Source organism: Ictidomys tridecemlineatus, chromosome 1, assembly GCF_052094955.1.
Source record: "Ictidomys tridecemlineatus isolate mIctTri1 chromosome 1, mIctTri1.hap1, whole genome shotgun sequence".
NCBI lineage: Eukaryota > Metazoa > Chordata > Mammalia > Rodentia > Sciuridae > Ictidomys > Ictidomys tridecemlineatus.
The window spans coordinates 49,838,871-49,866,163 of record NC_135477.1 but is presented as its reverse complement, the minus strand read 5'-3'; the positions used below and the strand labels follow the sequence as shown (position 1 = coordinate 49,866,163).

Here is a 27,293-nt window from a genome sequence, read left to right as displayed (position 1 = left end):
TAGCAGGCCAGGGCAGGCTGCGGTGACCTCGGGTGGGGACAGCCAATGAGCTCTCAGGCTGTGGTGGCACCACCGGGCAGCCCGCCTGTCTTTGGCTGGTGCAACAGCGGGAGGGGCCTGGGCCCGCCAGTCAGGGCCGCCAGCCCTGTCTCTGGGAGACTGGGGCAGATCTGCCACTCATTCACAGGGAGCCTCCTAGGGCTGCCTCAGTTTCAAGTTTTCCAACCTCCTCAGGATGGCTGAGAAAACTTGGGGAACTTGGCTCATCTTCTGGATCCAAGTGGGCCAGAGCCCCAGGCTGGGGAGAGGGGAGATTCTGGGTATGCTTTGTTCAAGGCTTGCAGCTGGCCTGAGGGAACTGGAGGGCTGGGTGGGAAAAGCAGAGGGTGGGGGTCAAGGCCCAGGTGCCCACACAGGACCAGTGTCAGGGACTCCAGGCTCTGCACCCTTACAGCTACCAAAGTCCCTTATCCTGTGCCTGGGTGGAGCCAGTCCTGAACAGCATTTGTGACCTAAGAGGCTGTCAGCTTGGGCCAGAGAACTCCTGTGTTGTACAGGCTGGACACTATCAGTAGCAACAGGGGCCTGGTCCTCCCACCTCAGTCCCCTTATTCCACACAGACCCACCACGGCCAATCACATAATAAACATATATTTATAGATGTACAATTTCAGAATTCTAATTCAAGAAATACAGCTTCTCAGGGGATCCTTTAGGATCTGTTCTTATTGCACATGGCTCAGCCCGTCTAGGTACAGCTACCAAAACCAGACGGTCGGGGTGGTGGGGGCAGAGCACCAGGGCCACCTCGGGTGGGGCACTCTGGCCTGCATCCAGTTCTTATAATCTCTCTGGGCCGGGGAGGCCACTTCATTGCAGGGTGCGAACTTGTTTAAAAACCAGATTTGACATTTCCTTACCAAACTTCCTTTCCCAGCAGGAATCCTATTTGTTGGGGGTACTTTTAAAAAAGAGCCAAGATAAACTCGGGGAGGACAGTTGCCACTGCGTGGCTGGCAGCTTGGGGAAGTAAGGCTTTGGAAGATGGCAGGTGCAACACCATGCCCACCACCACAGGAAAGCTCGGGAAGAACGCAATTCCAAAAGGCCCAGTGTAAATGTGGGAATAAATAAAACCTCCCTCCTTCCTCTGGCAGCAACTGTTTTGAGAAAAATCCTCATCCGAAGGGGAGGGTAAGAAAAACATTCTGGTTCAGGTGTATCCTTCATCGAGTGTGCACGAGGAGGCCTGGTGCAGCCATGTCCACGGAGGGTGAAGACAGAGGTGCCCACAGGCACTGACTTTTCTTCATGAGCCAGGCTGCTGCCCTGGGGTCCTGGGCTGACTCTTGGAAGAAGAGTCTTCTGGAGTTCTTGGTGCATGACTTAGGAAAAACCAGTGGCAACGATGGAGCCGTGCCCTGTGGCACCTATAAGGCAAAACCCATGTAGGGACCCAGGTGGGGAAGTAGTTAGGTAGAACCTGGCACCTCTCCAAGCCCTGCAGTTCTATGGGCAGGGGACTGGCTGAGGGGCTCCTGGGCACAAGGACAAAGAACCCACCTAAGGTGGCCAAAGGCAGGGGTGGGGCAGCTTGAGTGGGTGCTCCTCACCCCAGCAGGCTGTCTGGGCCTCCACCATGGCTCAATACTGACCTGGTACCCACCCCTAGGGGCAACTTTCTTCCCCACAGCTGTTCCTCTCCAGCTCAACCATAAATCTGGTGACGTTCAGAAGTTTTCTATGGATTTATACCATCATGATTACTGCTGCCATCAAAAAACAGGCTGGGGCTGCAGGGCAGGGGACATTAAAAGCATTATGACCCAACTTTCCTTATGCCGTCAGCTGTGGCTAATGTCTAGCTTTTGAAGGACCAGGATGCCTTCCCCAAACAGGCCTCGTTTTCTGAAACACAGAGGAAATCATCTGAATAGCTTAACTCAATCCCTGCATAGTTTAAAAAGTAGACTCTATATGTGTGTATATATATATATATATCTTTATATATGCCTATTTACATATAAATAGATATATATACATATACATGCATCTATAAGTTACATTCTATGGAGAGTTTTTTTCCTTCTTTCTTCCTCTCTATCCTTGGCCAATGCTTCTCCTGTGAGGTGACTGGTGGTGGCTCCTGAGGGGGGAGGAGAGGCAGTTGGGCACCCCCTCCCCCAGTCCTTCCCACAGACATTTGCTGCAAGTTTTACATTCTACTTTCGTTGCCATGGTTTCTGTATCCTAGGAGCGAGCTGATGCAGAGCCTCTGCCAGCCCTGGGAGGGAAGGAAGCAGCCCCTGGCAGGTTTTCTGTCTGTCCTAAGAGCTTTCTGCATTTACTGGGTGAGAGAGAGGGCAGTTGTGCAGCATTCGGCCTCCAATTCCATTTTAATTTTTTCTTTGTATGTCTTTCCTTAAATATACAGTCCATCACCTTGGCTCAGTGCGTGTCACCAAAAGTTCTCCAGGGATTTCATAGTCTGGGGAGGAGAGTGGTTAACAGTCAGCTGGTTAACAGTTACCTCAGCCCATGCAAACAAGCAGCCCGCCTTGCGCAGTGCCCCTGCCCGGCTCAGCCCCCGCTGCAGTGTGCTGCACTCTCTGGAGTCACTAGCAAATGGGCACAGAGTAGAGTCTGCAGCTGAATCTGTGACGAGGGGAGACAGGTAAAGGAGGGGACAAGAAAGATCCCAATACTGAGAAGTCTCTACCGGCTCTGCCTGCATTTCTTCAGGCCTGATGCAAGCTATCTGTCGGGGGCACTGGGAACAGAGCCCACCACTCACATGCAGAGGTGGAGGAGGTGGATGCCTACTCCCAGCAACTCACATTTTCTCCCACCCCTTCTGTACTGAGTGGATGCATTTGACCATGAACTCATGACCCGTTCCCTTCCTCAGACCACAGGCAAGATGCCTGGGCGGAGCCGGATGCCTGTGGCTTCCAGACACCAGGTGCAGTAACATTGGAGAGAGGGCCTGAAATCCCACCGGAGTGGGGTGTGGTCAGGGCGCACAGGCCTCTCCTGCCCACAATCAGGCTGCCCATTCATCTTGTTCTATTTCCTCTTGCCTGGAAGGACGGGGAAGGGAGGGCTCTAGGCCCACCCACTCGCACATGGTTCTTCCTGGCATCAGGCAGGCAGTGGGTTTGGGGGCTGTCTTGGGCCCTGTAATATTTGGTGTCCTAAATACCAGGGCACAGGCAATAGTCAGCTGTACTTGGGAAAGGGTTGGGGTGACTTGATGGTTGGAATAGACAAAAGAGCAAGAGCATTGGGCTCTACCACGCAGCCCCAGAACGAGAGACGGAAGTGGGGTATAGGAGGTAGGGTAGACAATGACTGGACGGTTGAAGAGATCTCAGTTAACAAGCTGGCCCCAGAGCTGTCCTGTCTGTGGGGTCTGGAAGTCAGGCTGGGACAGGGGTCTTTGCCATCACCACCAGGTTTCCTCCCTCCCCACCTCCTCCGCCTCATGACCAAGGCCAAAGCTGCCAGGAGTTGCAGGGCAGAGGCAGCCCTGGCTCATACTTGGACCTGGGTGGTGTGGCTGGCCCAGGACTATCCATGCAGGGAGGCCTGCACCTCTGACAGCCGGCTGCAGCTTGGGGTTCCCATCTTCTGTGCTCTGTGGTACATATCTGTGTCACCAAAGTAGCGGGCCCGGTATAGCAAGCCTTCCTCTGCAAGGTAATGGACAAGGGTTAGGGCACAATCAGTACCTCCTGGAGTCTGCCAGAAGGCCTGCCTGGGCCTGTTGGGGAAAGAAGAAGGTTGGTACAGGCCCAGGAGCTTGGGCAGAGTAGCTTCCCTGGGAGAAGACCCTGGAGGAACAGACTACGGTCCCCTCCTTGGAGAGGGATGATAGAGGCCCCTTCCCTTAGAATATGGGTGAGGCCATTCAGGGTGAAAGCTTGTTATCTTGGTCAGACTTCCCCAGGGTCCCATAGATAGCCCAGGGTGCACAATCAGTGGGAGGTTAGGAGCTCTCTAATCTGTTTCTACCTACTCATCCCTGGCAGCCAGAATGACAGGCTGATTGCAGTGATTTAAAGGACCTGGAGAAAATCACCAGGTGGCCTGGGTTCTCAGCCCCAGGGGAACACAGGAGTGGAGTCCAGGTCTTGGCTGGGAGGCAGCTGGCACAGGGCAGTACCAGGTGCCAGGCCCATGAAAATGGGTGAGTAGGGCTTTCTCCTTCCCCTGTTCTCCAGCTTTGTGATCAGCCACCCTCCCAGTCTGTCGCGCGTACACACACACACACACACACACACACACACACACACACACTCTTACTTTGCTGCTTCTCCTTCCAACAGTTATTTCGGAGGTTGGCGATATAATCATCTTCCACATTCCGTTCAACTGTTTTGAGGCTGGAGCCTGTGTACTCCTCAGAGAAGGTCTCCGCCACATAGTAGACGACGCTCAGGTGCTCTGTGACTCGTCTGTGGACATGGCCCACTGACCTGGCCAGAAATATACCAGTGCAAAGTGGACCTAGGGGCCAGGCTCAGGGAAGCTCAAGGGATGGTGGAGCCTACTTTGGGAGGTACCGCCAGCCACAGGAGTAGCTGATTCCCTTCCACTCTGCAGCAGGAACTCATGTGCTCCCCCAAACAAACGTCTCCAGCAAAGGCACAGTGTCCCTGCCACACAGATAACCAGCATACAGCAAGCCTTTCCTCTAAGCACAATTGACCCGTGGCCTTTGGGGAAAAGCCCTTCCTGAGAAGCTCTAATCTGTGACACTGGAGAGGTAGTGTGCTTCCATTTTCCCATCTGTTCCCTAAACACATCAATGCCCACAGCCTGCCTGCCTCTACAGGAGCTTCCAGCCTAAGGTTTAGATTCTTAGGGATAGGGCTGGGGCTGTAGTCCAGTGGCAGATGTGGCACCTGTGAGGCACTGGGTTTGATCCTTAGCACAACATAAAAATAATAAATAAAATAAAGGTATGCTGTCCATTTACAACTACAAAAAAATAAAAATAATAAAAAAAAGATTTTTTGGGACAAAAATAATAGGTCTGGGGGTACTGTGCAGTGGTAGAATGTGTGCTTAATGTGTGAAAGGCAAGAGGTTCAATTCCCAGTACTAAAACAAAAAACTCACAGGAACAAAATATGATAGGAAAGATTCCAAGGAGTTGTATCCTTCCAGCCCCAATCGTGGGCTCTGTAGGCTGCAGGGAGAACAGCCCCTGCCTATCCTATAGAAGCACCTCATCTTTCCAGCTGCAGGGAAGGGGCTGGCATCTGGCCACTTGGAGCCTGAGCCAGCTACCATGGGTTCACTGAGTGAATTCTGCCCTCTACTGGCTGCAATGAAGCCTGCAACCCCCTGCCTTCAAGCCAGAGGGCGGTGCTGGGTAGGAGCAGAGGGCTTCAAGAAATAGAAGTATCCATGATGTATGAGACATTATGCCAAGACTGAGAAGAGAGAGGGGAGTGGACATTTTTTAAAAATATATATATGTATTTACTTTTTAGTTGTAGTTGGACACAATACCTTTATTTTATTTATTGTTAATGGTGCTGAGGATCAAACCCAAGGCCTCCCTGTGCTAGGCAAGTGCTCTACCACTGAGCCCCAGCCCTAGCCCGGGAGTGGAAATCTTAAAGGGTCAACTAACCTACCAACCTCACTACTGGCAGGTGAGACCAAGTGTTCACTCGAAAACATTAAGCATTTATAATGAGCCAGATATTTAATATGTATTACTCATTAATTTTCTCAAGTGGGTAGATGCTGCTATTCCCATTTTATGGACGAGGAAACTATGGTTATGCATCTAGGTTCACAACTCTCAGTGGAGAAGATGGGGTTCAAAACTACCCTTGCACTGAGTCTAGGGTCCTGTCCTTTCCATGGCTGTCAGGGCCTCAACCAGCATCTAAGAGCAGAGGTTATTTCAGGGTCAGCAGATAAGATGGGGAAGGAGGAGCCATGAAGTCTCTGAAATCACATGTCAAAATCTGCGTGTGCATTGAGGGAACAGGTCTGAAGCTTTCACCGTGTTTTCTTTCTTTTGGTGATGGGGATGAAACCCAGGGTCTTTACCACTGTACTTTATCCCTAATCCTTTTTATTTTTTATTCTGAGGCAAGTCCTCACTATGTAGCTGAGAGTCTAGCCAAGTTGATGAGTCTGGCCTTGAACTTAGGATCCTCCTGCCTCAGCTTCCTGAGTCGCTGGGATTACAGGTGTGGGTCACTATGCCCAGCTTTTACTGTATTTTCTTAGGGGGCTATGTTCCTAAAAAAAAAAATTCAGAGGCTCAGATCAACAGAAATAGTCTATTTTCTTGATTATGAACCACTTTTTTGTGATGTGATGGAGAACTTGCTGGATGGGGATGCAAACGCAGGAAGGCCCCTAATAAGGGTTGAGACTCCAAAGCCCTTGTCTGCCCATCGCCCCCCGCCTGAATCCAGTACTCACGGTCTTGGGCTCAGACTGTAGGGTGGACTGGAGACCATGAGCTGGCTGAGAGCTGACACGAGGATCAGGATGAGGATGGGCATCAGTTGGACAAAGACCCCTAGCCCGCCCTGGAGGGAAAAGTCAACCATTATGCCGCTGGTCACGATCACTACCAGCTCCTCTAACACAATGAAGCCCAGTGGTTATGACACCACACTCTCCTCCAAATACAGGTCCAAAATACAAAAGCTCCTCCACCCGGCAGCTTTCCCAGATAAAAACAAAGCAGTCACCAGAGAGAGCAAGGTAACATGCAATGACTTGTGAGAAAATACCAACAAATCAGCACAAGGGGCTGCCTCTGAAAACAGGAGGTAGGGCCAAGGGAGGCTGCACTATGTATACTTTTCTGAAAAATTTCTTTCATTTTTTTTGGGGGGGGGCGTGGATACTGGGGATCTAGCCCAGGGGCAATTTTCCACTGAGCCACATCCTCACTCTTTTTATTTCTAACTTCTGAGATAAGGCCTTGCAAAGTTGCTTAGGGCCTCACTAAGTCACTGAGGCTGGCCTTCATCTTGCAATACCTGCCCCAGGCTCTGGTGTAGCTGGGACACTTATAGTTTTTATGTACATTTCAAGAGTGCTGAAAAGCACCTATGTTGGCTTTTGTTATAATTCTCTCACCAAGTCTAGCTCTCCCTTCCTTGGAAAATGTCACTTTTGCCTTATGAACAAGTGGGCTATTCACACTTGACTCTGTCTGCAGGGGAGAAGTTTCCCCAGGTAGGCTTCACACCACCTTTCCTGTGGGCAACGGGGAGGGAGAGCAACTGGGGCGGGCCTGGACTCCCTGCTCTTCTAGCCCCTGCTTCACTCACGTCACCCTGGTTCTCCCTGCGGTCCTGCCTTTGCTGGTAGGTATAGCGCATGCGGCCATTGCTGTACACGTGGACGTTACCTGAGGGTCAGAAGAACTGAGTTAGAAGATGGGGTTTCTGGGAAAGGGAGGGGTGGACCCAGTCTCCCACCATCACTCCCAGGGAGACCTGGCTGTGGGAAGGGGAAGGAACTTACTAGAAGGGAAGCCACCACCAAAGAACATGTTGAAGAGGTCTTCAGGGGAGATGTCAGCCTCAAAGCCACGGTGGAAGTCCCCGTGGCCGTGGCCGTGTCGGGCTGCCTGGTTCTTGTCATCACCAAATTGGTCATACTGTTTCCTTTTCTCCGGGTTGCTGAGTACCGCATATGCCGTGCCAATGGCTGGAGAGGGAACGGAAGGCCAGGCTGAGGGGCGGGTGTGGTGGGGCTGCCACGCAGCCCAGTGCTCACTTTTTTCAGGGGCTGAGGAGGGGCTTTAGGGAACAGAAGTCTGTGGGGCTGCAGGAAGCCTGTTGGCTGGGCACCTGTGGGGAAGGGGTGTGGGCAGCCTGGAGGGCTGACACTGGGACTCCTGGCTTTCCTCGGGGTGACACTGGTGGAACGAGGTCCTTTCTAGGTGTTGTCTCCATTACTTTGAATAGCAGCCCTGCCTGCATTTTACCAAGGAGAGAAGTGGGGCTCAGGGAAGTGAAATGACTCACCCAGCTCTGAGGACTCTGAGCCGGGAGTCAAAGCCAAGTGTCTTGCTTCAAGCTTTCGCACTGACCTTATTATTTTTTTTTTATTTGTTCTCTTTAGAGGTAACATGACAGTAGAATACATTTTGACATATTATACATACATGGAATATAACTCACTCTAATTAGGATTCTCACTGAGAATCTTTCCCCCTCTTTCCTCCTCCTTCTCCCCCAAGGTGCCCAAGAGGCAGGGCATCCTTTTCTGGTGGTAATATATTTTTGAAGTCATAGTGACCAAATGGACACAGTAAGTCCTTGTAAACTGGAAAGCGGTGAGAAGCGCTTGCAAGGGCCAAATCCTTGGGGTCTGGTTGAGACTCCTCTGCCGTTGGTGGTATGGCAGGGGGTGAGCCCTTGATTCCTGGGGTCCAGAGCCTAGCCACTGTTTCCTTCCTGGCCCTGAGGCCTCCTCAGCAGAGCTCCCTGGGTGAGAAGCCTGTGTTCATAAGACCTGCAGCTCTGGATTCTCCTCAGCCTCCTTGCTTCTCTTCCTCCTCCTCCAGCTGCCCAGTTGCTAGGAACAATGGCCTCAGCTGCATCTGCTTCACAGCCTGCAACCCCCTGGGAAGGAGGAGGGTGGAGTCTTCCTCTCCCCCCTCCTACCATTTCACAAGGCCCCAGCACTAGGTCTGGTCTCTCAGTCCCCATCTGAGCTGGCTGCAGGAGCACTCAGGGATGGAGACACATCACCCATGGCCACCTTGCCGCCCCACTCCCACTCTCCTCTTTGCCGCCCTACTCCCACTCTCCTCCTTTCCCTGGGGCAGGCCCCTGGGAGATGGTGTGCCAGGTCTGCTCTGGCACAGGCTCCCCAACTGACTATGGTCTTGACTCAGAACTTACTGACTTTATTTTTGAACCCAGGGGTGCTTAACTACTATGCCACATCCCCAGCCCATTTTTCTTTCTTTTTTTTTTTAATATTTATTTTTATTTTTTTAGTTCTCGGCGGACACAACATCTTTGTTGGTATGTGGTGCTGAGGATCGAACCCCGGGCTGCACAAATGGCAGGCGAGCGCGCTACCGCTTGAGCCACATCCCCAGCCCCACCATTTTTCTTTTTTGAGATAGGGTCTCACTAAATTGCTTAGGGCCTTGTTAAGTTGCTGAGGCTGTCTTGAACTTGTGATCCTCCTGCTTCAGTCTCCAGAATCGCTGGGATTTCAGGAGTGCACCACCAAGTCTGGCTTGGCCCCAGTACTGAAGCACAGCACCAGGTGGGACTGGTCACCACGCTCTTCAGAGAGAAGGAACAACGGGGTAATGAGAAACTGCAGTATCCCAACACAGGGCTGGCCTGGAGTCAGTGCGCATGTGTGCTTCATAGGTTAAATGAAAATCTAAATGAATAATGATTCTGGCCAGAGGTGACACACCCCACTGTGGAATTCAATGGGCTCTGAGGACAGAAAGGCCCACTGTAGGCCCTCAAGATGTGTGTGTGTGTGTGTGTGTGTGTAGTTGGCTGTGGCTGCTGGTACTGAAGCCACAAGGTCAGAGGCCTCTTCCCTCAGCACAGGGAAGCTGTTACCATAGGAAGCTGCTCCTACCCCAGTCAATGTGTGACCTTATAGAAACTACTAGAATTCTCTTACTTCTATAAAACATGGGATGACAAAGGGGAAGCAGAATGGAACTATATAAAAAACGACCTGGCTAGAGGTGGCTACTGTGACCTCAGGAAGCAGCTCCCGAGCCTGTGGAAGAGAGCCCGAGATCACTTCGTTCTGCCCACCCCCTTACTGGGAAAGCTGTCTTGGCCCTGTATTCCAGGGACAGAAGATAAAAGTACCAAAGTGCCAGGGTGCCAGGGCTAGCTCACCTTTGAAAGCTTCGGTGGCACCAGGTGCGTGGTTCTTGTCAGGGTGGAATTTGAGGGCCAACTTGCGGTAGGCCTTCTTCAGGTCCTCATCTGAGGCTCCTCGGCTCACCCCCAGGATCTCGTAGTAATCCTTACACTGCTTGACCCTGGGGGATGGGGAAGAGCGGGAGTGGGTGCCCTCTGAGGGCTCAGAGCCATGAGGTAAGGTGGGAGAAGAACAGGCAGCAATGGGCATCCAGGTCTGAGCGCCACCCCCCAGGGAAGCAGAGCATGGTCAGTGGTTCCTCTGGGTCAGCCGTCTGACTTCAGGGATAGCGGAGTTCCAGCTGGGGTGGGGAGCTGGGTGGGGCCCTCTGGAAACACCGAGAATACACTTAGGATGTGGGAGGGAAAGCTGCTGTCTTTGGCCAGGCGAGCGTCAATCTCCCTTCTGCTAACAACTCCCCCGCTGGAGGCCACCTTGGAAGGACTGTCAATATCTGTCATCCAAGGGCAGGTGTGTCCTGAGCTCAGCCAACTGTACTCTCTTGGCAATTGGAATTCTGGAGTGGGAACATAAAGGCCAGCAATGGCAGGAGCCCATTTACCCGAGGAACTGGGCACTGAAGAAACCCTATTTCTGTCCTATTAATTCTTACTTTCTGGGTCCCCGAAGGTTCTTGGTCTTGGCTTTCTCTAAGTATTCCAGTTCCTCCTGCGTTAGTCTCTACTGCTTTTGATTAGGCTTGTCTGGTTAAACCCTTGCCTGGTTTATAGTAAACTCAGTCATGCTTGGTCACCGCAGGCTGAGCCCCTGTCCCAGCTTGCTAGGAGGCAGAAGCACCACTCCACCTGAGGCAAGCTGGTGGGGAGAGCGAGGCTGGAGGCTCTGTCCTGAGAAACCTTGCAGAATAGTCTGCGGCCTGGCAGTGAGCTGCTCTGCGCAGGGCCTGCCCCTTGGAGGCATAACTCTACTTTTGCCTCCACTTCACCCCATGGGATCTGTCTAGAAGGTCTTTGTTGGGAATGGGGGTGTGGGTGGGGGAGAATCTGGAGAGACCAGGCTTCAATCTGTGTAACAAACAGCTTGTAGAGAGGCCTGGGCCCTCCTGGCCAGTGGCAGGGGAAGATGACAGTCAGCATTTCCAGGCTCTGTGTGGGCCATCTGGGGGTGGGGCAGAAAATGGGGCCCTGGCTTCCATACATTTTAGGGCTTTGTGAGAAAAAAGGCTTTTTTTTCCGACCTCCAAGACCTTCCCAGGCCCCATCCAGGCCCTGGACAGAAGTGAGAGACGGCTTGTAGGAAGCCCTCCCTGGCAGGAAGTGTCCCCAGGACCCACAGGCTGGCGCACAGGCCTCTACCTTCTCACTGCTGCCACCTGCTCTGCAGTGTAGCCTTTGCTGCTCTCTCCTCCTCCAGCTTCACCGTTGGCCGCGGGGGCGTCGGTCGCACCTGCTTTCCTGTGGGTGGTGTGGGTTGCTTCTGTGGGTGGGGGTTGGTCACTGGCAGACTGTGGTTTTTGGTTTAGGGACTCGATCAGAGCTGTGCAAGGAAAGAAACCATTGGGGGCTCCTGCTCAGCAGGGCTGCAGCCTCTTGTCCCCAGGGAGAGACCAGCACCCTGCATCCCACCCGCTGCCCTCCCGGCAAAGCTCGATGTCCTTTCCCTTCTCAGCCAGTGGGTGCTGGTGAACAGCTGCCTGCGCTTAGGAGCCACAGTCCTCAGAAACAGGAAGGCTACAATTTTTTTTTTTTTTTTTTTTTTTTTAGAGTGAGAGAGAGAATTTTAATATTTATTTTTTAGTTCTCGGCGGACACAACATCTTTGTTGGTATGTGGTGCTGAGGATCGAACCCGGGCCGCACGCATGCCAGGCGAGTGCGCTACCGCTTGAGCCACATCCCCAGCCCAACAATTTTTTTTTCAAACAACAAATAAATATATACATATTTTTATGAATAAGTATACATTTATTTCTTTTCTTTTTTGTGGGGCTGGAGATCAAGGCCAGGCTTCACAAACGCCAGGCAAATGCTCTGCAGCTAGCTCTCTCTGCCTCCAGCTTCACCACTGACCGAGGGGGCATCAGTATCCCCAGACCTACATGAACAGGACTAATTTGATTAATAAAATTAACGACGGGATCCACATAATACATAGCTAAATATGTGTGTGTGTGTGTGTGTATTTATACATCTCCTCTTTTTTCTGTAGTACTAGGACTGAACCAAGGACCTCCACCCAGGGCCTCCCACATGCCTCTCTACAAGCACTCTGCCACTGAGCCACGACCCCAGCCTTTTGTTTTTCTTTTGAGACAGGGTCTAAGTTACTCAGGCTGGCCTCAAACTTGGGATCCTCCTGCCTTAGTCTCCTGAATCACTAGAATGACAGGTTCCCAGTTTCTATTCTTTTTTTTTTTAAATTAAAAAAAAATTTACATGGACACAATATCTTTATTTTGCTTATTTTTTTTAAAAAATTTGGTGCTGAGGATGGAACCCAGTGCCCTACACGTGTGAGGCAAGTGCTCTGCCACTGAGCCACAACCCCTGCCCCTCTATTCTTTTTCTTAATAAATGTAAGCAGAAAATTTTATATTCTGAGAGTCTTTTCAAAACACATACTTAGTCCAGCCGCAGTAGCCTGTAATCACAGCTACTTGGGTGCTCTTAAAGAGCTGGGGAATGTAGCTCAGCAGCCCTGGTTTCAATCCCCAATACTGAAAAACAAAAAACCATGAAAAAAACAAAACACATTGAGTTTTATCAATAAATCCTTCAATATTTGGTTTAGAGTTCATTTAACTCTACTATTATTTTTTTTAGTGCATTTCTTTGGTTTTTCTCTGCACCTCTTTCTTTAATGCAGACTTTTTCCTACTAAACTCATTCAATTCTGTATACTTTTTTTGTGGGGAGTACAGGGGATTGAATCTAGAGGTGCTTTATCACTGAGTTACATTCCCAAACCTTTTTAAAAAAATATTTATTTATTTATGCATCTTTAGTTTTAGGTGGATACATTAATTTGTCATTAGTTTGTTTTTAATGTGGTGCCGAGGGTCAGTGCCTCATTCATGCTAGGCGAGCACTCTTACCACTGAGCCACCACCCCAGCCCCCAAACCTTTTTTTTTTTAATACATTTTTAGTTGTAGATGGACACAATATCTTTCTTTTTTCTTTTTTTTTTTTTTGTGGTGCTGCGGATTGAACCCAGGGACTTATGCATGCAAGGCAAGCACTCTACCAACTGAGCTATATCCCCAGCCCTTTATTTTTTCTTTAGTGATGCTGAGGATTGAACTCAGTGCCTCACATTCCCAGACCTTTTAATTTTCATTTTGAGATCGGGTCTCACTAAGTCACTCAGGGTCTTGCTAAATTGCTGAGGCTGGCCTCCCACTGGCTATCCTCCTACCTCAGCCTCCTGAGTCACTGGGATTACCGGAGTGCACTACCCACCTGTATATACTTCTCTCTCTGCACCATATTTTGAATATCAAAAATATTCAATCCTTTGCACTACCCCCTTGTTTTCTATTTTTTAAAATTGTAGTGGACCCAATACCTTTATTTGTTCATTTTTATATGGTGCTAGGGATTGAATCCAGTGTTTCACGCATGCTAGGCAAGAGCTTGTTTTCTATTTTTATCTTTGATCTCTAAATTGCTTTAATATTAAATTAATACTATCAATACAAAACTAAGTTGAAAGAGTTTTAATGTTTCCTAGTTTTTTAAAAAAAGGCTGTTTAATGTCATTAATTATTAACATAGTACATCAGAGTTATACACTGTTCAATGTTTCTAGGGTTTTTTGTGTGCATGTGGTACTGGAGATTGAACCCAGGGCCTTGAACATGGTGGGTAAGTACTCTATCATTGAGCTGACTCCTCAGCCCCTTTTTTTTTAAAATTTTGAGACAGGCTTGAACTTGTGATTCTTCTGCCTCAAACTCCTGAGTAGGTGGGATTACAGATTATGCCACTGTGCCTGGCTCCTGGCTTGACTAATTACACAGTACTGGGGATTGAACCAAGGGCACTTTAACACTGAACTACATCCCAGTCCTTTTATTTTGAGTCAGGGTCACACTAAGTTGCTGAGGTTTTCCTCAAATTGCAAGCCTCCTGGGGGCTGGGGTTGTGGCTCAGTGGTAGTGAGCTCGCCTAGCATGCATGAGGCACTGGGTTCGATCTTCAGCACCACATAAAAACAAAATAATGTGTCCGCCTAAAACTAAATGTTTAAAAAAAAAAAAATTGCAAGCCTCCTGCTTCAGACTTATGAGTCACTGGGATTACAGGCATGTACCACCACCCAGCCAGGCTTCTGGTTTAGATTCGTAAATATTATTTCCTTTTAGTTTAGGATATGACAAGAGTTTTTTTCCCCCTACTGTGGTAAAAAACATAATATGAAATTTATCATCTTAACCCTTTTCAAGTATGCAGTTGTAATAACACAATATAGGTCACTTTTATTTATGTTAAGTTTTTTTTTGCCCAGGGTCTCCTATGCATGTGAGGCAAGTACTTTACCCCTGAGCTACATCCCTAGTCTTAGGTAATTTGTTTTTTCATATTTATTTTTTAGTTGTAGTTGGACACAATACCTTTATTTTATTTTTATGTGGTGATGAGGATTGAACCCAGGGCCTCGAACATGCTAGGCAAACACTCTACAGCTGAGCCACAACCCCAGCCCCCCTGGGTAATTTTAACTCACCAAAAAAACAAACCAAGGCTGTGGCTGTGGCTCAGTGGTAGAGCATTCGCCTAGCATGGGTGAAGCATTGGGTTCGATCCTCAGCATCTTAGCACCACATAAAGATAAATAAATAAAGGTATTATTGTCCATCTACAACTAAAAAAAAAAGAAAAAAAATCAAACCATTAATCCCTCAGATTTTTTTAAATCCCAAAGCAATCTCCAACAGATGTATTGTTTTGAGTGCCAAGAAGGTGAGGCCTCTGCAGTGGGGACCTATTTAGCAGACCTGTCTGATTCAGTGGACTGGGTAGGAAGGCCGATTCCTGGAGATCATCTCTAAACAGTGAATAGAGACAGGGGAAGTAAGTTTGCCCAGGGGCCAGGGACGGTGGGAGATACAGGAAAAATACCTGCACTTCCAACTTGCTGTTGTTACATTTTTCAAATGGCTGGTCAAGTCAAATGTCCAATCAATGTTTGGGGGTCTATACAGGGGATTCATGGTTAACCTCAGACAGGGTTATGGTTATGCAAATCCAAGTCCCTGGTTCCTGCTGACTCAATGAGGAAGGCCCTAAAAAGTTCCTTGTACCCTTTTATGACTGTCATAAAATTAGAAATCCCCAGTCATGCCAGGCCAGTGCCCAGGGTAGTAAACCCCAAAGCCTTTGACAGGCTCCTGAGAAACCAGGAACCTGGATCCACCAGGACCCAGAGACACTTCTGTGTTGAAGAAGGATGGGGGTACAGTCCAGACTGGGGCCCTGCTTCCTTCCCAGGTGCTTCCAGGCTCACAGCCCTGTTCTGGATGTCAGAAGCCTTCCACTGCAACACACCTGGGCCTCACCCAGGGCCTTGGAGCAGGGTTTGCTGGGAAAAGAGCATCAGGGCTTGCTGTGCCCTGAGCCACCGCTGGCTGCCTCACTGCCAGGCATCAGAAGATGGTGAAGGAAGAAACAAACAGATGAAGAGATGCCAGTCCAGATGGGACAGAGGGAAGAGCAGGTTTGCTGGTTTTGCTGAGTCCGAAGTTGGGAAATCCAAACACAGGAGCTGAAGGCAGGGTTTGTACAGCATGGGGGAACAGGGGCTCCCAGGGCATATCCTGGCAAGGTGCTCAGAGAGAAGCAATACTAATAATCACTTTTTTTGGGGACCAGGGATTAAACTCAAGGGCACTCAACCACTGAATCACACCCCGAGCCCTATTTTGTATTTTATTTAGAGACAGGGTCTCACTGAGTTGTTTAGGGCCTCCCTAAGTTGCTGAGGCTGGCTTTGAACTCGTGATCCTGCTGCCTCAGCCTCCGGAGCTGCTGGGATTGCAGGCATGCGCCACTGCACCCAGACTAATAATCACTTTTATCACTGAGCGCTCACTGGGTATCAGGGATGTCAGAGTGCTCTATACATAGTAGCTAATTTAATTGTCGCAACAGCCTCAGAAGGTAGGTCTTATTACCTACTGCTACCTCACTGTAGGAAGAATCTAAAATAAGTGGCAAAGTGCATTTAAACCTCAGGAGCCCTGCTCTTAAGCTATCCTGGACCACACGTGTTTGATGGGGCACCACCTCCAGCAAAGTCATTCCACCTACAGGGAAAGGCCTGGATTCAACTTGCAGCTTTGCCACTTATTAGCTGTATGACCCTGGATGATCTCAGAGTTCTCTCTGAATCTCAGTTTCTTCCTAAAGTGAACAAAGTGGGAAAAAGATAATGTGTATAAGCACTTGGTATAGAGACTGGCACAGAGTCAAGCTCAAAAGCAGTAGCTGCTAACATCATGACCTAGGCTGATAAAGTGACCATGGGAGCAGGCTGGCCAGACAGGGGAGGGGACCTACGTGTTGGGGCAGCACCAAGGCTTAGAAAGCTAAGTCTTGGCACTCAGCAGGCTCTGTGCCACGAGACTTCAGGCTGTCCCAGATGCCAGGCTCCATGCCAGGTACCAGGGCATGGTGAAGGAAGAAACCAACAGATGAAGAGATGCCAGTCCAAATGGGGACAGAGGGAAGAGCTAGTTTGCTGGTCTCCTAGGGCTTTTAAAGAAGTTGCTTACTTTGATTTCTCTAGAAATGTCAATGGTCCAGGCTGAGCCTGACATGCTCAGAGCAACACAACCAGTTATCCAACTGCAATGACATGCAGGGACCTCAGTTAGGAGACGGGATGGGCTCTCTCTAGCACCTCTCAGGGAAGATACTGGAAACTGTTTCGGGCAGTTACCCGGAGTCAGCCACTCTAATTTCCCTACACTGCAGAAAGCCTAAAGGGGAATGGATGTGCTCCAGCCCACTCGGGAGGCTCCTGCTTGAGTTGGCTTTCTAGCTGATGGCATGTAGGTCTCTCCTGTAGCCTGAACACCCCTTCTTCCAGGCCTGTGACAAGTGACTTTCTCACCATGACTCATTATTACCTCCTTCATAACACAGTGACTGACAGGAAATGTCACAAGAGTTAAGAGACAGCTTAACATTAACCCTGGCTCTGCCCTTTCCCAGTAAAACCATGGGACATCAGAGGAAGATAACAAAGTGGTAGACAGGTGTCAGCTGAGGTGGAGATGGGAGGGTGTCCATGGCCAAAGCCATCAGGGGCTGCCCCTTCTCAAATCCAGACCAGAGAGTCAGACAGCCTGGCTAGATCAGACCTGGACCTGTCACTAGCAGGGTCATGGACAAGTTAACTCAGATTCTCTAGGCAAAGTTACACCTTTCTCACAAGACTCACAGTAAAGGAGCACAGGCATGTGCAAGACTCACCAAGACACCTGGCAAATACTTGGCGTTACCCATTTGTTGAGATAAGTAGCTGAGTTTCCAGATTCATGTACCTACAGTGCTCAAGGTGAGTCAAAGAAAGAGGTCAGAGTGGGAAGGAGCTTGGGATTGGTGACGACAGTTCTGGGTTCTTTGCTACTCAGCTGTGTGTCTTTGCCAAGTTGTCTAATTCTTTAGTGAAGACACGAGTCCTTCCCTCGTAGGGCTTCTCTGAGGGGAAAATAATATTCAGTAGAATAAAACTGAAGGGAAGGGCTGAGTGCACAGGGTCAGGTGAAGGCTGACTAACGTAAATGACAACCCCACCCTAGATCTCAGCAGTAGAAGAATTCTCTCTCATACCTAGACCTGAATTCCCAAGCCCCTCAGCTACCAATCCTCCCTTCTTGGTGAGCGCTGGTCTTCCTGACTTAGCCTGGACTTGAGTTGGCTATTTCGTAGAATCTCAGGCAGCCTAAGCTGCAAGGAACATTAGAGATCATCAGATCGTCCACATGACCTTTCTCTTTGTGTGCCAACACTGAAAGCCAACATTGTGTGGTCCCTTTACCCTTCAAGGTCCTCTGAGTCTCCTCTCCCCACTGATCCCTCCATCTGAGGCCTACAGATGTTTTCAAAAGTTCCCTGGGACACTTGGGACCTTCCACCATTTTTACGAAGCCTCAAGCAAAGCCAATGCTTACCAGGCAGCCAGGTGCTAGATAGAAACTCCCCAAAAAGGACTAACTGGCTCTATTACCCTTGCCTGTGACCTCCTGGCTTACTGTCTGGCTACTGCTAAGCAATGCAACTGTCCAGTCCTTGATGCCTCCCTGTCCTACCTCACACAACAGGAGTTAAGTCTCCTCACATCCTCTTCACTGAGAAAGCCAACACTGTGTGGTCCTTTTACCCTTCAAGGTCCTCTGAGTCTCCTCTCCCCACTGATCCCTCCATCTGTCCTTATACTTCTCCAAGACCAGCCTCTACTCAGGCTCTCAATCCTTCTCCATTTAATTCTAAACTCGCCCTTTTCCCACAGCAGCATCTGACAGCACTGCTCACCTCCTCCTTGACACACCTCTCTCCATGGCTACAGGGCTGCCCTCTCCTGGGACTGCCTCCTCCTGTTGCTCCATCTTATCTGGAGCTTACTGGCTAAAGGCAAGTGCAGCTCTGGTTGTGCGGGAAGTAACTGTTTCTCCATGTTCTACCCTCTCCTACAGTGACCTTGGCAATGAGCTCCATTAAACTGGTGATACCAGATTTTCATCTGGAACCAAGCTGATGGCTCCCTTGGAATATCCCACTGGCCCCTGCCACTCTCTCCCCTCTCTCCAGCCCAGTTCTTCAGCTGGAGTTTCTCCCTGGCCACTCAGGTTTCATTCTCATCAGCACCTCTCTCTCACACTAAGGTTTGTCAAGGCCTTTAAATGACCTTATCTTTACCACACTGCCTTATCTCAGGCCTTCATATCTTCTAACCTAAACAAAGCCATTGTTTCCCAATGGGTTTTCTTTGAATCTCTTCCCTCTTTATGCAGTCCTCTCTTAAGAACAGTACCTTACCTTATTCTCATCATCAAAAACTTCAGTGGCTCAGCTGGGGGTGTAATTCAATGGTAGAGTACTTCTCTAGCACTGAGCTACATCCCCAGTCCATCCATGGGATACCCCCCCCCAACAACAACAACAAAAAAAACAAATGAAAAAAACCAATTACAACAAAAACTTCAATGGTTTCCTCATAACTACAAAATGAAGTGAAAATATCTTGGCCTGGTGAAAAGAAGTTCCACAATCTGGCCCCAAGTTACTTTTCAACCTGCATCCTCTCTATATACAAATACTCACCTCCCCTGCCTTCTGAATCTTGCTAGGCCCAATTCCCTTCCCCAAACCTCTTACAACTTTCAGCCTCCATGTCTCTTCCCAACATGCCTTACCCCAAGTTCCCCAGGTATAAACCTTTCTTCAAAGCACAATTCAAATGCTGCCTCTGTCTTACTCCCTAAAGCTGTTCCCTGTGTGAGGTAACAGTATGTGTATGCCCTTGCAGCGGCAGCACCACTCACTACGGTGCTTATAATTTCATTAAGGAGATTGTCCTCCACAACAGACTGTTGAGTCCATGGGTTGCAGAGACTGGATTTTCATGACCATTCTTTTTTAAAGAAACAGGGATTAAACCCAGGGGCACTTAACTTCTGAGCCACACCCCCAGCCTGTTTTATTTTTTATTTTGAGACAGAGTCTCTCATTAAGCTGCTCAGGGCCTTACTAAGTTGCTGAGGCTGGCTTTGAATTTGAGATCCTCTTGCCTCAGCCTCCTGAGTCGCTGGGATTACAGGTATGTGCCACTGTGCCTGGCTTTCATGACCATTTTTTAGTCCTCAGCATCTAACACAGTGCTTAATTTTTATTAAGTCACAGTTATTATCTTTTGCCTTGAAAAAAATTTTTTTCCCCTGTAAGTTTGTCACCTTCATTAGATTGTAAGTGCTTTGAGGTGAGGGATCACATTTTGTCAATCCTGGTATACCATTTAGCATCAAGCACTGGACTTTATAAACAAATCAAAAAAGATCCTCAACAAAAACCTGTTACACTGAATGAATATTTAGAATGAGCTCAAATTCAAAGCATTCAGTACAAATAACCACCTAATATTTTTAAACTAGGATTTCCCCATCGCCAGTCTAAATTAACCCCAGGTCCTTGCTAACTCAGTGCATGGCTGCAGGTGGTACAAAGTGAGGGCTATGCAGATTCACAAGGCATATACTCTTTTCAGAAGAGCACAAACACCACAAATTTGCAGCAGGTGACTTGTGCCTGAGCAAATTCCAGCACCTGAGCCCCAGAAGGACAATCATCCAAGCTCCTGAACTGGCACAGGAAGCCTGCAGCTGACATGACCCACTGGTTCTGTTTTTACCATCCTCTCTTAGCTGCTTGCTCCTGAGCCCCCAGCAGCATCACAAAGAATTCTGACAGCTGGAATTCTGTTCCAACATGTTCCCCACTTATAGAGTGTGACTTATTACACAGTGAAGCTCCTTGGGCAGGTTATCTCAGGAGTCCTGGCAAATACAGACTGAAGCCCTGTCCAAGAGGAAGCAAACAGACCAAAGATCAACCTGGAAAGTCAGAAGGGAGGAAAGTTCAGGAGCTCCTGGCTGTCTCTTCTGGCAGCCTTCCCCTTTCTCCATTTCACACTGCAAGTAGGGAGGCTGAGGAGGCTGAAGGCTCCTCCTTCGATTTCATTCCATTCCTTTAATTAACATCTATAGAGTTGCAGAGCTTTCCAATTTCTAGCTGTGTAATCTTAGGCAAGTCCCTGACCTCTGGGATGTTTCCTTATCAATAGAACAAAGATGATGATCCTGCACTGCCTGACAGGGGAGGTCCAAGTGACAAAAACACATGTGGAAGACCTTCCTACACAGAAAAGCTCTATAGGTAGTGCTGTTATTCACATTATCTGAGCTAACTCTCTAATCTTCTAGGAGAGGAGCCCAAGCTCAGAAAAGTCCTACAGTAGCAGTCAGGATGGGCCTTCTGAGTGCCAGTAAACAGATAGTTTACCTAGTAGTAACCACAGGCACGAAACTCCATGCCTTTCTACTTTTCGGTTTGTATTATGAAAAACCTTTACGAGAACTTAAAGAAAAAGAAGATGAAGTGGCTCCGGGTAAAATGAGGTTGTGAGAAGTAGAGACCACCTCAGTATTTGGGAGGCCTCAGTCCTGGGCCTCTTAGCAGCCTTGGCAGTCCATAGGACGGCCCACTGACGGCCGGCTGGGAGTGAAGGTGGGTTGTGGGGGGGTGGAGGCCAGCAAATCTCCAACAAGTCATCCACCCCGAATCTCATCGGCGGGTGAAGAGGCTGCGGGAGGCAGAGGGAGCTGGGCCTCAGGACAGGCCGCTGGAGGTGCAGTGGAGTGGGTGACAACTGGCAGGCTCTTGTTTCGGAAGGTGGTCCCTGGCCCTTGAATGGAGACGTGGGAGCGACTGGAGACATGTAGGCGCCTTTCCAGGGCGCCCAGAGGGCGGAAGTCTTTCGCTCTCCAGAACCCATTCCCTCTCTCAGCACTTATGTTTATTTTCCCGAACTATATTATTTCCCAGGCCAGCAACTGGCCCTGAGCCACCGAACGGCCCCTTGGGAAAAGTAGTTCGATTTCGCTTCCAGGTGAGTTCCCTTCGCTAGCACTGTCGGTGCCATCTCACGCTAAAAAACCTCAAATCCCAGAGGGATCCGCAAGCACCCCGAAAGGTGACGTCCAGACCGCCCCTGTCTTCAGGTGTCCAGCATCTCGCAGAGGCGCGGGACAGAAAGACTACAGCTCCCAGCAGCCACTGCGTGCTTCACTGCGCAGGCGTAGCCGCGCCTCGCCACCCCTCCCCCTCCGCCAACTGCTCCCGTCGGTCCGTTCCCGTATTCCCCCCATCAGTTCTAATGTCCCCCTCTGCCTCTCCGGTACTTCACACTCACCGCGAACTCGGGGCGTCGGGTACAGCCGCTGTGCCTTCTCCAGGAAGCGGAGTGCCCGGTCGGGCTGGTTGCTCTGGATGGCCTTGAGGGCGATGCTGATACAGCGCTCGGCTTCATCCTTGTTGGATTCCATGGCGGAACCAGAGCGCGGAACCAGGGAGGGGGAGGCCCGGCAAGCGAAGGGCTGCGCCAGCCGCCGGCGCGTCGCGGGTCAGGCCGGCGCAGAATGATGACATAAACCCTCCGCCCCTCCTTTCCGAAGATTTGAGTGAGAGTCGAGCGAGGGCGAAGGGCTACCGTATGTCATCTAAGAGAGGGACGTTTGTTTTAGGTGTTAACAGCGCAATCTAGAGCCCTAGAGCCCAGGGTGTTCCAGAGGTCTTTAGCCTTGAGTGTGCTCGCACGTTGTTGGTGGAAAAACTATGCGTTTGAGACGAATAAATATTTACTGAGTATCCACAATTTGCCAGGCACGTTTATGTGATGGGGATACAATAGTGAACTAAACAAAGGCCCTGCCCCATGGAGCTTACATTCTAGAATGTGTAGGGAATGGGGAGACATTTAGTAAACAGATACATTCAGATAGTGACAAACACTAAGAAGGAAAATAGAGGGTAAGGGATCTTATTTTAAATAGCTTGATAAAAGAACTCTCCCAGAAGCTCTTTTTCACAGGTACCTGAATCCAGGGGAGAGACTGTGACTATCTGAGAAGTGACTATCTGGAGGAAGGTGGGCCAAGACAGAAGGAACAGGCAAATACAAAAGCTTGGAAATGAGAATTTTCATGATGACTTATTCCAGGGTCAAGAAAGAGAGGGAGCATAAAGGAGTCCACTGTAGAGTGCAATCCAGATCTATTAGGATCCAGTTCTTTCCAGGTTAGCACTCCAGTGAAAGCAATCTTGTCAAGGTTACCAGTGGTCTCCATATTGTCAAATCCATTGGTCATTTCTTAGTCCTTATATTATTGGGCCTTTCACATAGGATTTGGCAAGAGGCTACTACAATAAGCCAGGTGAGAGTTAGGAGGCTACTGTTATAATACAGATAAGAATTGGAGAACTTGGAGAAGTGTGATGGTGGAGGTGGTGAGAAGTCATCAAATTTTGAAGACACAGAATTATTTTTCCTGATTCAATAGTTGGGGGATGTGAGAGACAGAGAGGACTCAAGAATGATTCTAGCATTTTTGGTTTCAGGAACTGGAAGAACAGAATTTCCATGTACTAAAACTGGGAAATAGGGAAGACTACGAAAGTATTAAGTTTGTTAGGAAGAATAGTGTATATTCGACTTAGGGCATGTTAAATTTGTGATGCCTTTTGGAACCAAGTGGACATGTAGATTAGAAGTTGTAAGCTAGGCATGGTGGGCCATGCTTGTAATCCCAGTGGTTTGGTAGGCTGAAGCATAAAGATCACAGGTTTGAAGCCAGCCTCAGCAACTTAGCAAGACTGCAAGCAATCTAGTGAGACCCTGTCTCAAAAAGTTAAAAAATAAAAAGGGCTGGTGGTGGTGGGCTGGGGTTGTGGCTCAGCGGTAGAGCACTTTCCTAGCATGTGTGAGGCACTGGGTTCGATCCCTGGCACCACATAAAAATAAACAACAAAAAACCTCATTTAAAAAAAGGGGGCTGAGGATATAGCTCTTGGTAGAGTGTTTGCCTTGCATGCACAAGGCTCTGTGTTCAATCCCCAGCACCACACTCACACACACCCCCCCAAAAATAAATGAATTATTGGGCTGGGGTTGTGGATCAGTGGTAGAGTGCTTGCTTAGCATGTGTGAGGCACTGGGTTCGAATCTCAGCACCACATAAAAGTAAATAAAGGTCCATCAACAACTAAAAAATATTTTTTAAAAAGGGCTGGGGATGTGGCTGAGTGGTTAAACATCCCTGGGTTCAATCCCCCCTCCCCAAATTATACATATGTATAGGGGAAAAGTTGGAGGGCTGAGAATGTAGCTCTGTGGTTGAGTGCAAGTGTAAGACCCTGGGTTCCATCCCCAACACTGGGGATTGGGGTGGGGGAACAAAAAGTCAGGGGCTAAGGTGTAGCCCAGTGGTAAAGCCCTTGTCTAGCATGCATGAGGCCCTGGTTGTGATTCCCAGTACCACAAGAAGTGTGGGTGTGTGTGTGGGGGGCGGAGTCGTGAAGCTAAAAATCTAATTTAAAGCTATAGGACCCAATGCACCAAGAAAATGAATCAGGATAGGGAAAAGTTGAATCTGATTCTGAGCCCTGTAATACCCCAGTGTTTAGAGGTCTGGAACAGGACACTCGGGACAGGAGAATGTGAAGAAGTGACTTATGTGGTAAGAACATGAGTTATCTCAAAAGCCACGTGAAGCAACCATTTCAAGACTGCAAACCCTTATGATTCCTGATGATAAAGAAATCAACTTCTTCTTTAAAAGACAGCCCAATAATACAGACAGAAAGCTAAGATCTCTATACATTGATAGGTCCCTAATGTGTTAATGGATAAATACTGGGGTCCCTTTCAAACAGCCTCTCTGAGGTTTGTTGACCTAAGATTATAATGTCTGTCTTCCCTTTCCTGTTGAGTATCATGAGGTCCCCTCTTCCCTTTCCTGAGTGCCATGAGACCCACTTCTGTTGATCACAAAGTACTTCAGTCTGTGAAGAGGGTACTCAAGTGGAATAAAAATCTGTAATTTCAGTGTGTTAAGGAACTGGATTGTGATTACCCAGCTTCTGGCTGGTGAGCCCTACCCTCCTTTCCTGCAAAGCATATAAAGCAGGAAAGTTTTATTTAAATTTCAAATCTGCAGTCAGTTCTTGAGCTTAGTTGTCAAGGATCTGGATCAGCCAGGGTCTGGAGGCGCGGCTGAGTGTGCTGTGGTTGAGTGCAGTTGTGCATTATTTTCCATTCTTCTTCCTCTGCTGCTGGGCTTAAGTGTTTCTGGTCCTTATATGTAGATTTTTTTTTTATCCCCCTGGCAACCCAGGGATGCTCTACCACTACACTAACCCTAGCCATTTTTAAAATTTTTGAGACAGGGTCTTGCTAAGTTGCCCAGGCTGACCTCAAACTTTCGGGGTGGGTGACCACCTCAGCCTCCTGAATGGTTTGGATTTCAGGGGTGCACCACCATGTCTGGCTTGTTCTGTAGATTTTGTTTAAAAATGAAACTGGTGTGTGAAGGTGACCTGAAATCGTACTTTCTTCTAATGGTTATTGAAATCAAGATATCATGACTTTGATCTAAGGGGAAAATCTGGCAACTTCTTCCTGATCAGCTGGGATCATAGCATCTATGGGAGAAGGAAACTGAGCAAGAGAGACCAAAGTCCTCAATTGCTGCCTTCACCGATATCTAGAATTCACTGGAAAAGTGAATCTTACAGAGAATTCAGCATGCCCTCATTTTGCCCCCAGGCCTGAACCCACCCTTGTGGTAGGTGACCATCAGCCTTCAGATTTCCGTCCTCTGAGGATACTCAGAATTCACAATCTCATGGTAAAATGCTTCTCTCCCCAACAGTATCTTCCCCAACTCTACCAAGATGCATCTCACCTCTCACCTATCTGTCTGCCTGTCCTCCTTAATTATCTTTTCCATCTGTTCAAATCCAACTCATTCTCTAGGGCTCAGCTTAAATCCTCTGTGAGAGAGAGGATTAATTTAATAGTATCATATGTCTACACTGGAAGCCAGGTCCTGTGCAGAAATTTAGGGAATCAGAAATACACCACAAATAGGGACAGAATCTGGCAGTTTATAGACCTGCAGCTTGGCCTAATAAGGGAGACAGGTATTAAAAGAATAACAGAGGAAAAAAAAAATAACAGGACAGTGTGGTAAGTACAATGATGGGATTGTTTGTAAACTCCAGGTGGCTAGAAGTGGGAGTTGTTAGTTGTGTGTGGGGGACCGGGAGGTTTTCTGCCAGGAGCTGACTGACGTTAAAGCCAAGGTGTGAAAGGGCCTTCTCCAACCAGGCGTGCAAGCCTGTAATTCCAGTAGCTTGGGAAGCTGAGGCAGGAGGATCAGGAGTTCAAAGCCAGCCTCAGTAACTTTTTTTTGAGGACCTAAGCAATTTAGCAAGAACCTGTCTCTAAATAAAATATCAAATGGCTGGGGATGTGGCTCAGTGGTTATGCGCCCCTGGGTTCAAGAAAAACAACAAAAAAATAAGGGCCTTCTCCAGAAACAAGTCCTGCTTTCAGTTCCCATAGCATTTAAGCTTGGACCCGCCATGGACACCACCTTCACTGCCCTGTGCAGTCTGTGTCCTTCGCTTTTGAGTCTGTTACACCCCTAATGTCCAGCTAAAACAAGGGGGAGGGCCTCAGCAAGGACCTGGTACCTCACAGGGCTCAACACTTGTAAAATCAATAGAATAAGTGAAACGCAGAGGCAGATTTTTCTCCCATAAAACTTTTATGCAGGCCTTCCCTGGGCTAGCCAGAGGGGTATATTCCTTCCTGCAGCTTCAGGAAGAATTGCCAAGGCAGAGGAATGTGCCCCACTTCCTGTCCTTTGCTCTCAGGCTTGCTGCTCTTCGGTGCCCACTGCTGCCTCTAAATGTGACCCACCACTAAGGCCTCTTTTAGAAACTGTAGGCTCCAGAATCTTTCCCTCGACACCCTTATATTAAACAATGGTATCGACTAGAGATGGTGGAGGAAAGGGGGTGATGCACATGTAAACTGTGGAAATGGGGTGTAAACCTGGGCCCTGCATGGACTGGGTGTTCTACTTTCTGTCAGGCAATAGTGGTTCCTGGGTGGTGCAACTAGAAGAACAGAAACTGCCACAGAATGTCTCATAAAAAACAAAACAAACTGGATTTGGTGGCACCCATTTGTAATTCCATCAACCCTGGAGGCTGAGGCAGGAGGATGGCAAGTTTGAGGCCAGTCAACTTAGCAAGACCTGTCTCAAAAATAAAAAAATAAAAATATAAAAGAACTAGGGACATGACTCAGCAGAACATCCCTGGGTTCAGTCCCCAGTACTGGGGGCGGGGGGAAGCACTATGCTGTAATGGTGTGATATTCCCCCAAGTCTCCCCCATGGTGCCTGCCTCAACTCCCTCCTGAAGGCAAGCCACAGAGACTAGCATTTCTCTTTTCCAGGATGGGTCATAAAAACACAGGTAATTGGCATTTGAAAGATAGATAGAGGACTGTCTTGCTGAGCCCTCAACCTCTGGGATCTGACCCTATCTCCAGGTAGACAGTGCTGAACTGAATTAGAGGATACCCAGTTGGTCTCTTTTGCAGAACTGATGGCTTCCATTGCTGGTGGGGAGAAATTCCCATGTCTTTTGAGGCCACAGAAGTTTTCTTTTTTTGTGAACGTATAGTAGGAGAAAGTGAGTTTGTGTTGGTTTTTCTTCTATATCCACTGCATCATCCTCTAAATGGAATACCTGCAGCTATGGGAAGGAGATTTCAACATATGAACCTTTTTAA

At 48.7% G+C, this 27,293-nt stretch overlaps 1 protein-coding gene across 3 annotated transcripts; it reads right to left on the bottom strand.

Annotated features, from left to right (window-relative positions):
* Positions 1-636: 636 nt before the first annotated feature.
* Dnajb12 (DnaJ heat shock protein family (Hsp40) member B12) lies at positions 637-22,069 on the bottom strand. Of its 3 annotated transcripts, none has more exons than XM_005325928.5 (9): positions 21,840-22,069; positions 11,224-11,404; positions 9,883-10,028; positions 7,514-7,699; positions 7,318-7,397; positions 6,455-6,564; positions 4,307-4,479; positions 3,542-3,693; positions 637-2,489 (listed from the first exon to the last, which is right to left on the bottom strand). In XM_005325928.5, exons 1-8 carry the CDS (start codon positions 21,970-21,972, stop codon positions 3,572-3,574), a joined length of 1,131 nt encoding a protein of 376 aa, XP_005325985.2. In that variant the 5' UTR covers positions 21,973-22,069; the 3' UTR covers positions 637-2,489; positions 3,542-3,571. The 3 variants fall into 3 exon arrangements, with proteins under 3 accessions (XP_005325985.2, XP_005325986.2, XP_005325984.2); XM_005325929.5 differs by having other exon boundaries at positions 3,548-3,693; XM_005325927.5 differs by having other exon boundaries at positions 3,596-3,693.
* Between the last annotated feature and the right edge of the window lie 5,224 nt (positions 22,070-27,293).

Bases quoted from the DNA above. Each gene is read 5' to 3' on its own strand.
- Dnajb12 (XM_005325927.5), bottom strand. From the start codon at position 21,972: ATGGAATCCAACAAGGATGAAGCCGAGCGCTGTATCAGCATCGCCCTC. The intron at 11,405-21,839 runs GTGAGTGTGAAG...TTCCTTGCACAG, and splicing joins CCCGACGCCCCGAGTTCGCG to CTCTGATCGAGTCCCTAAAC. The intron at 3,694-4,306 runs GTAAGAGTGTGT...ATTACCTTGCAG, and splicing joins TTGGAAGGAGAAGCAGCAAA to AGGAAGGCTTGCTATACCGG.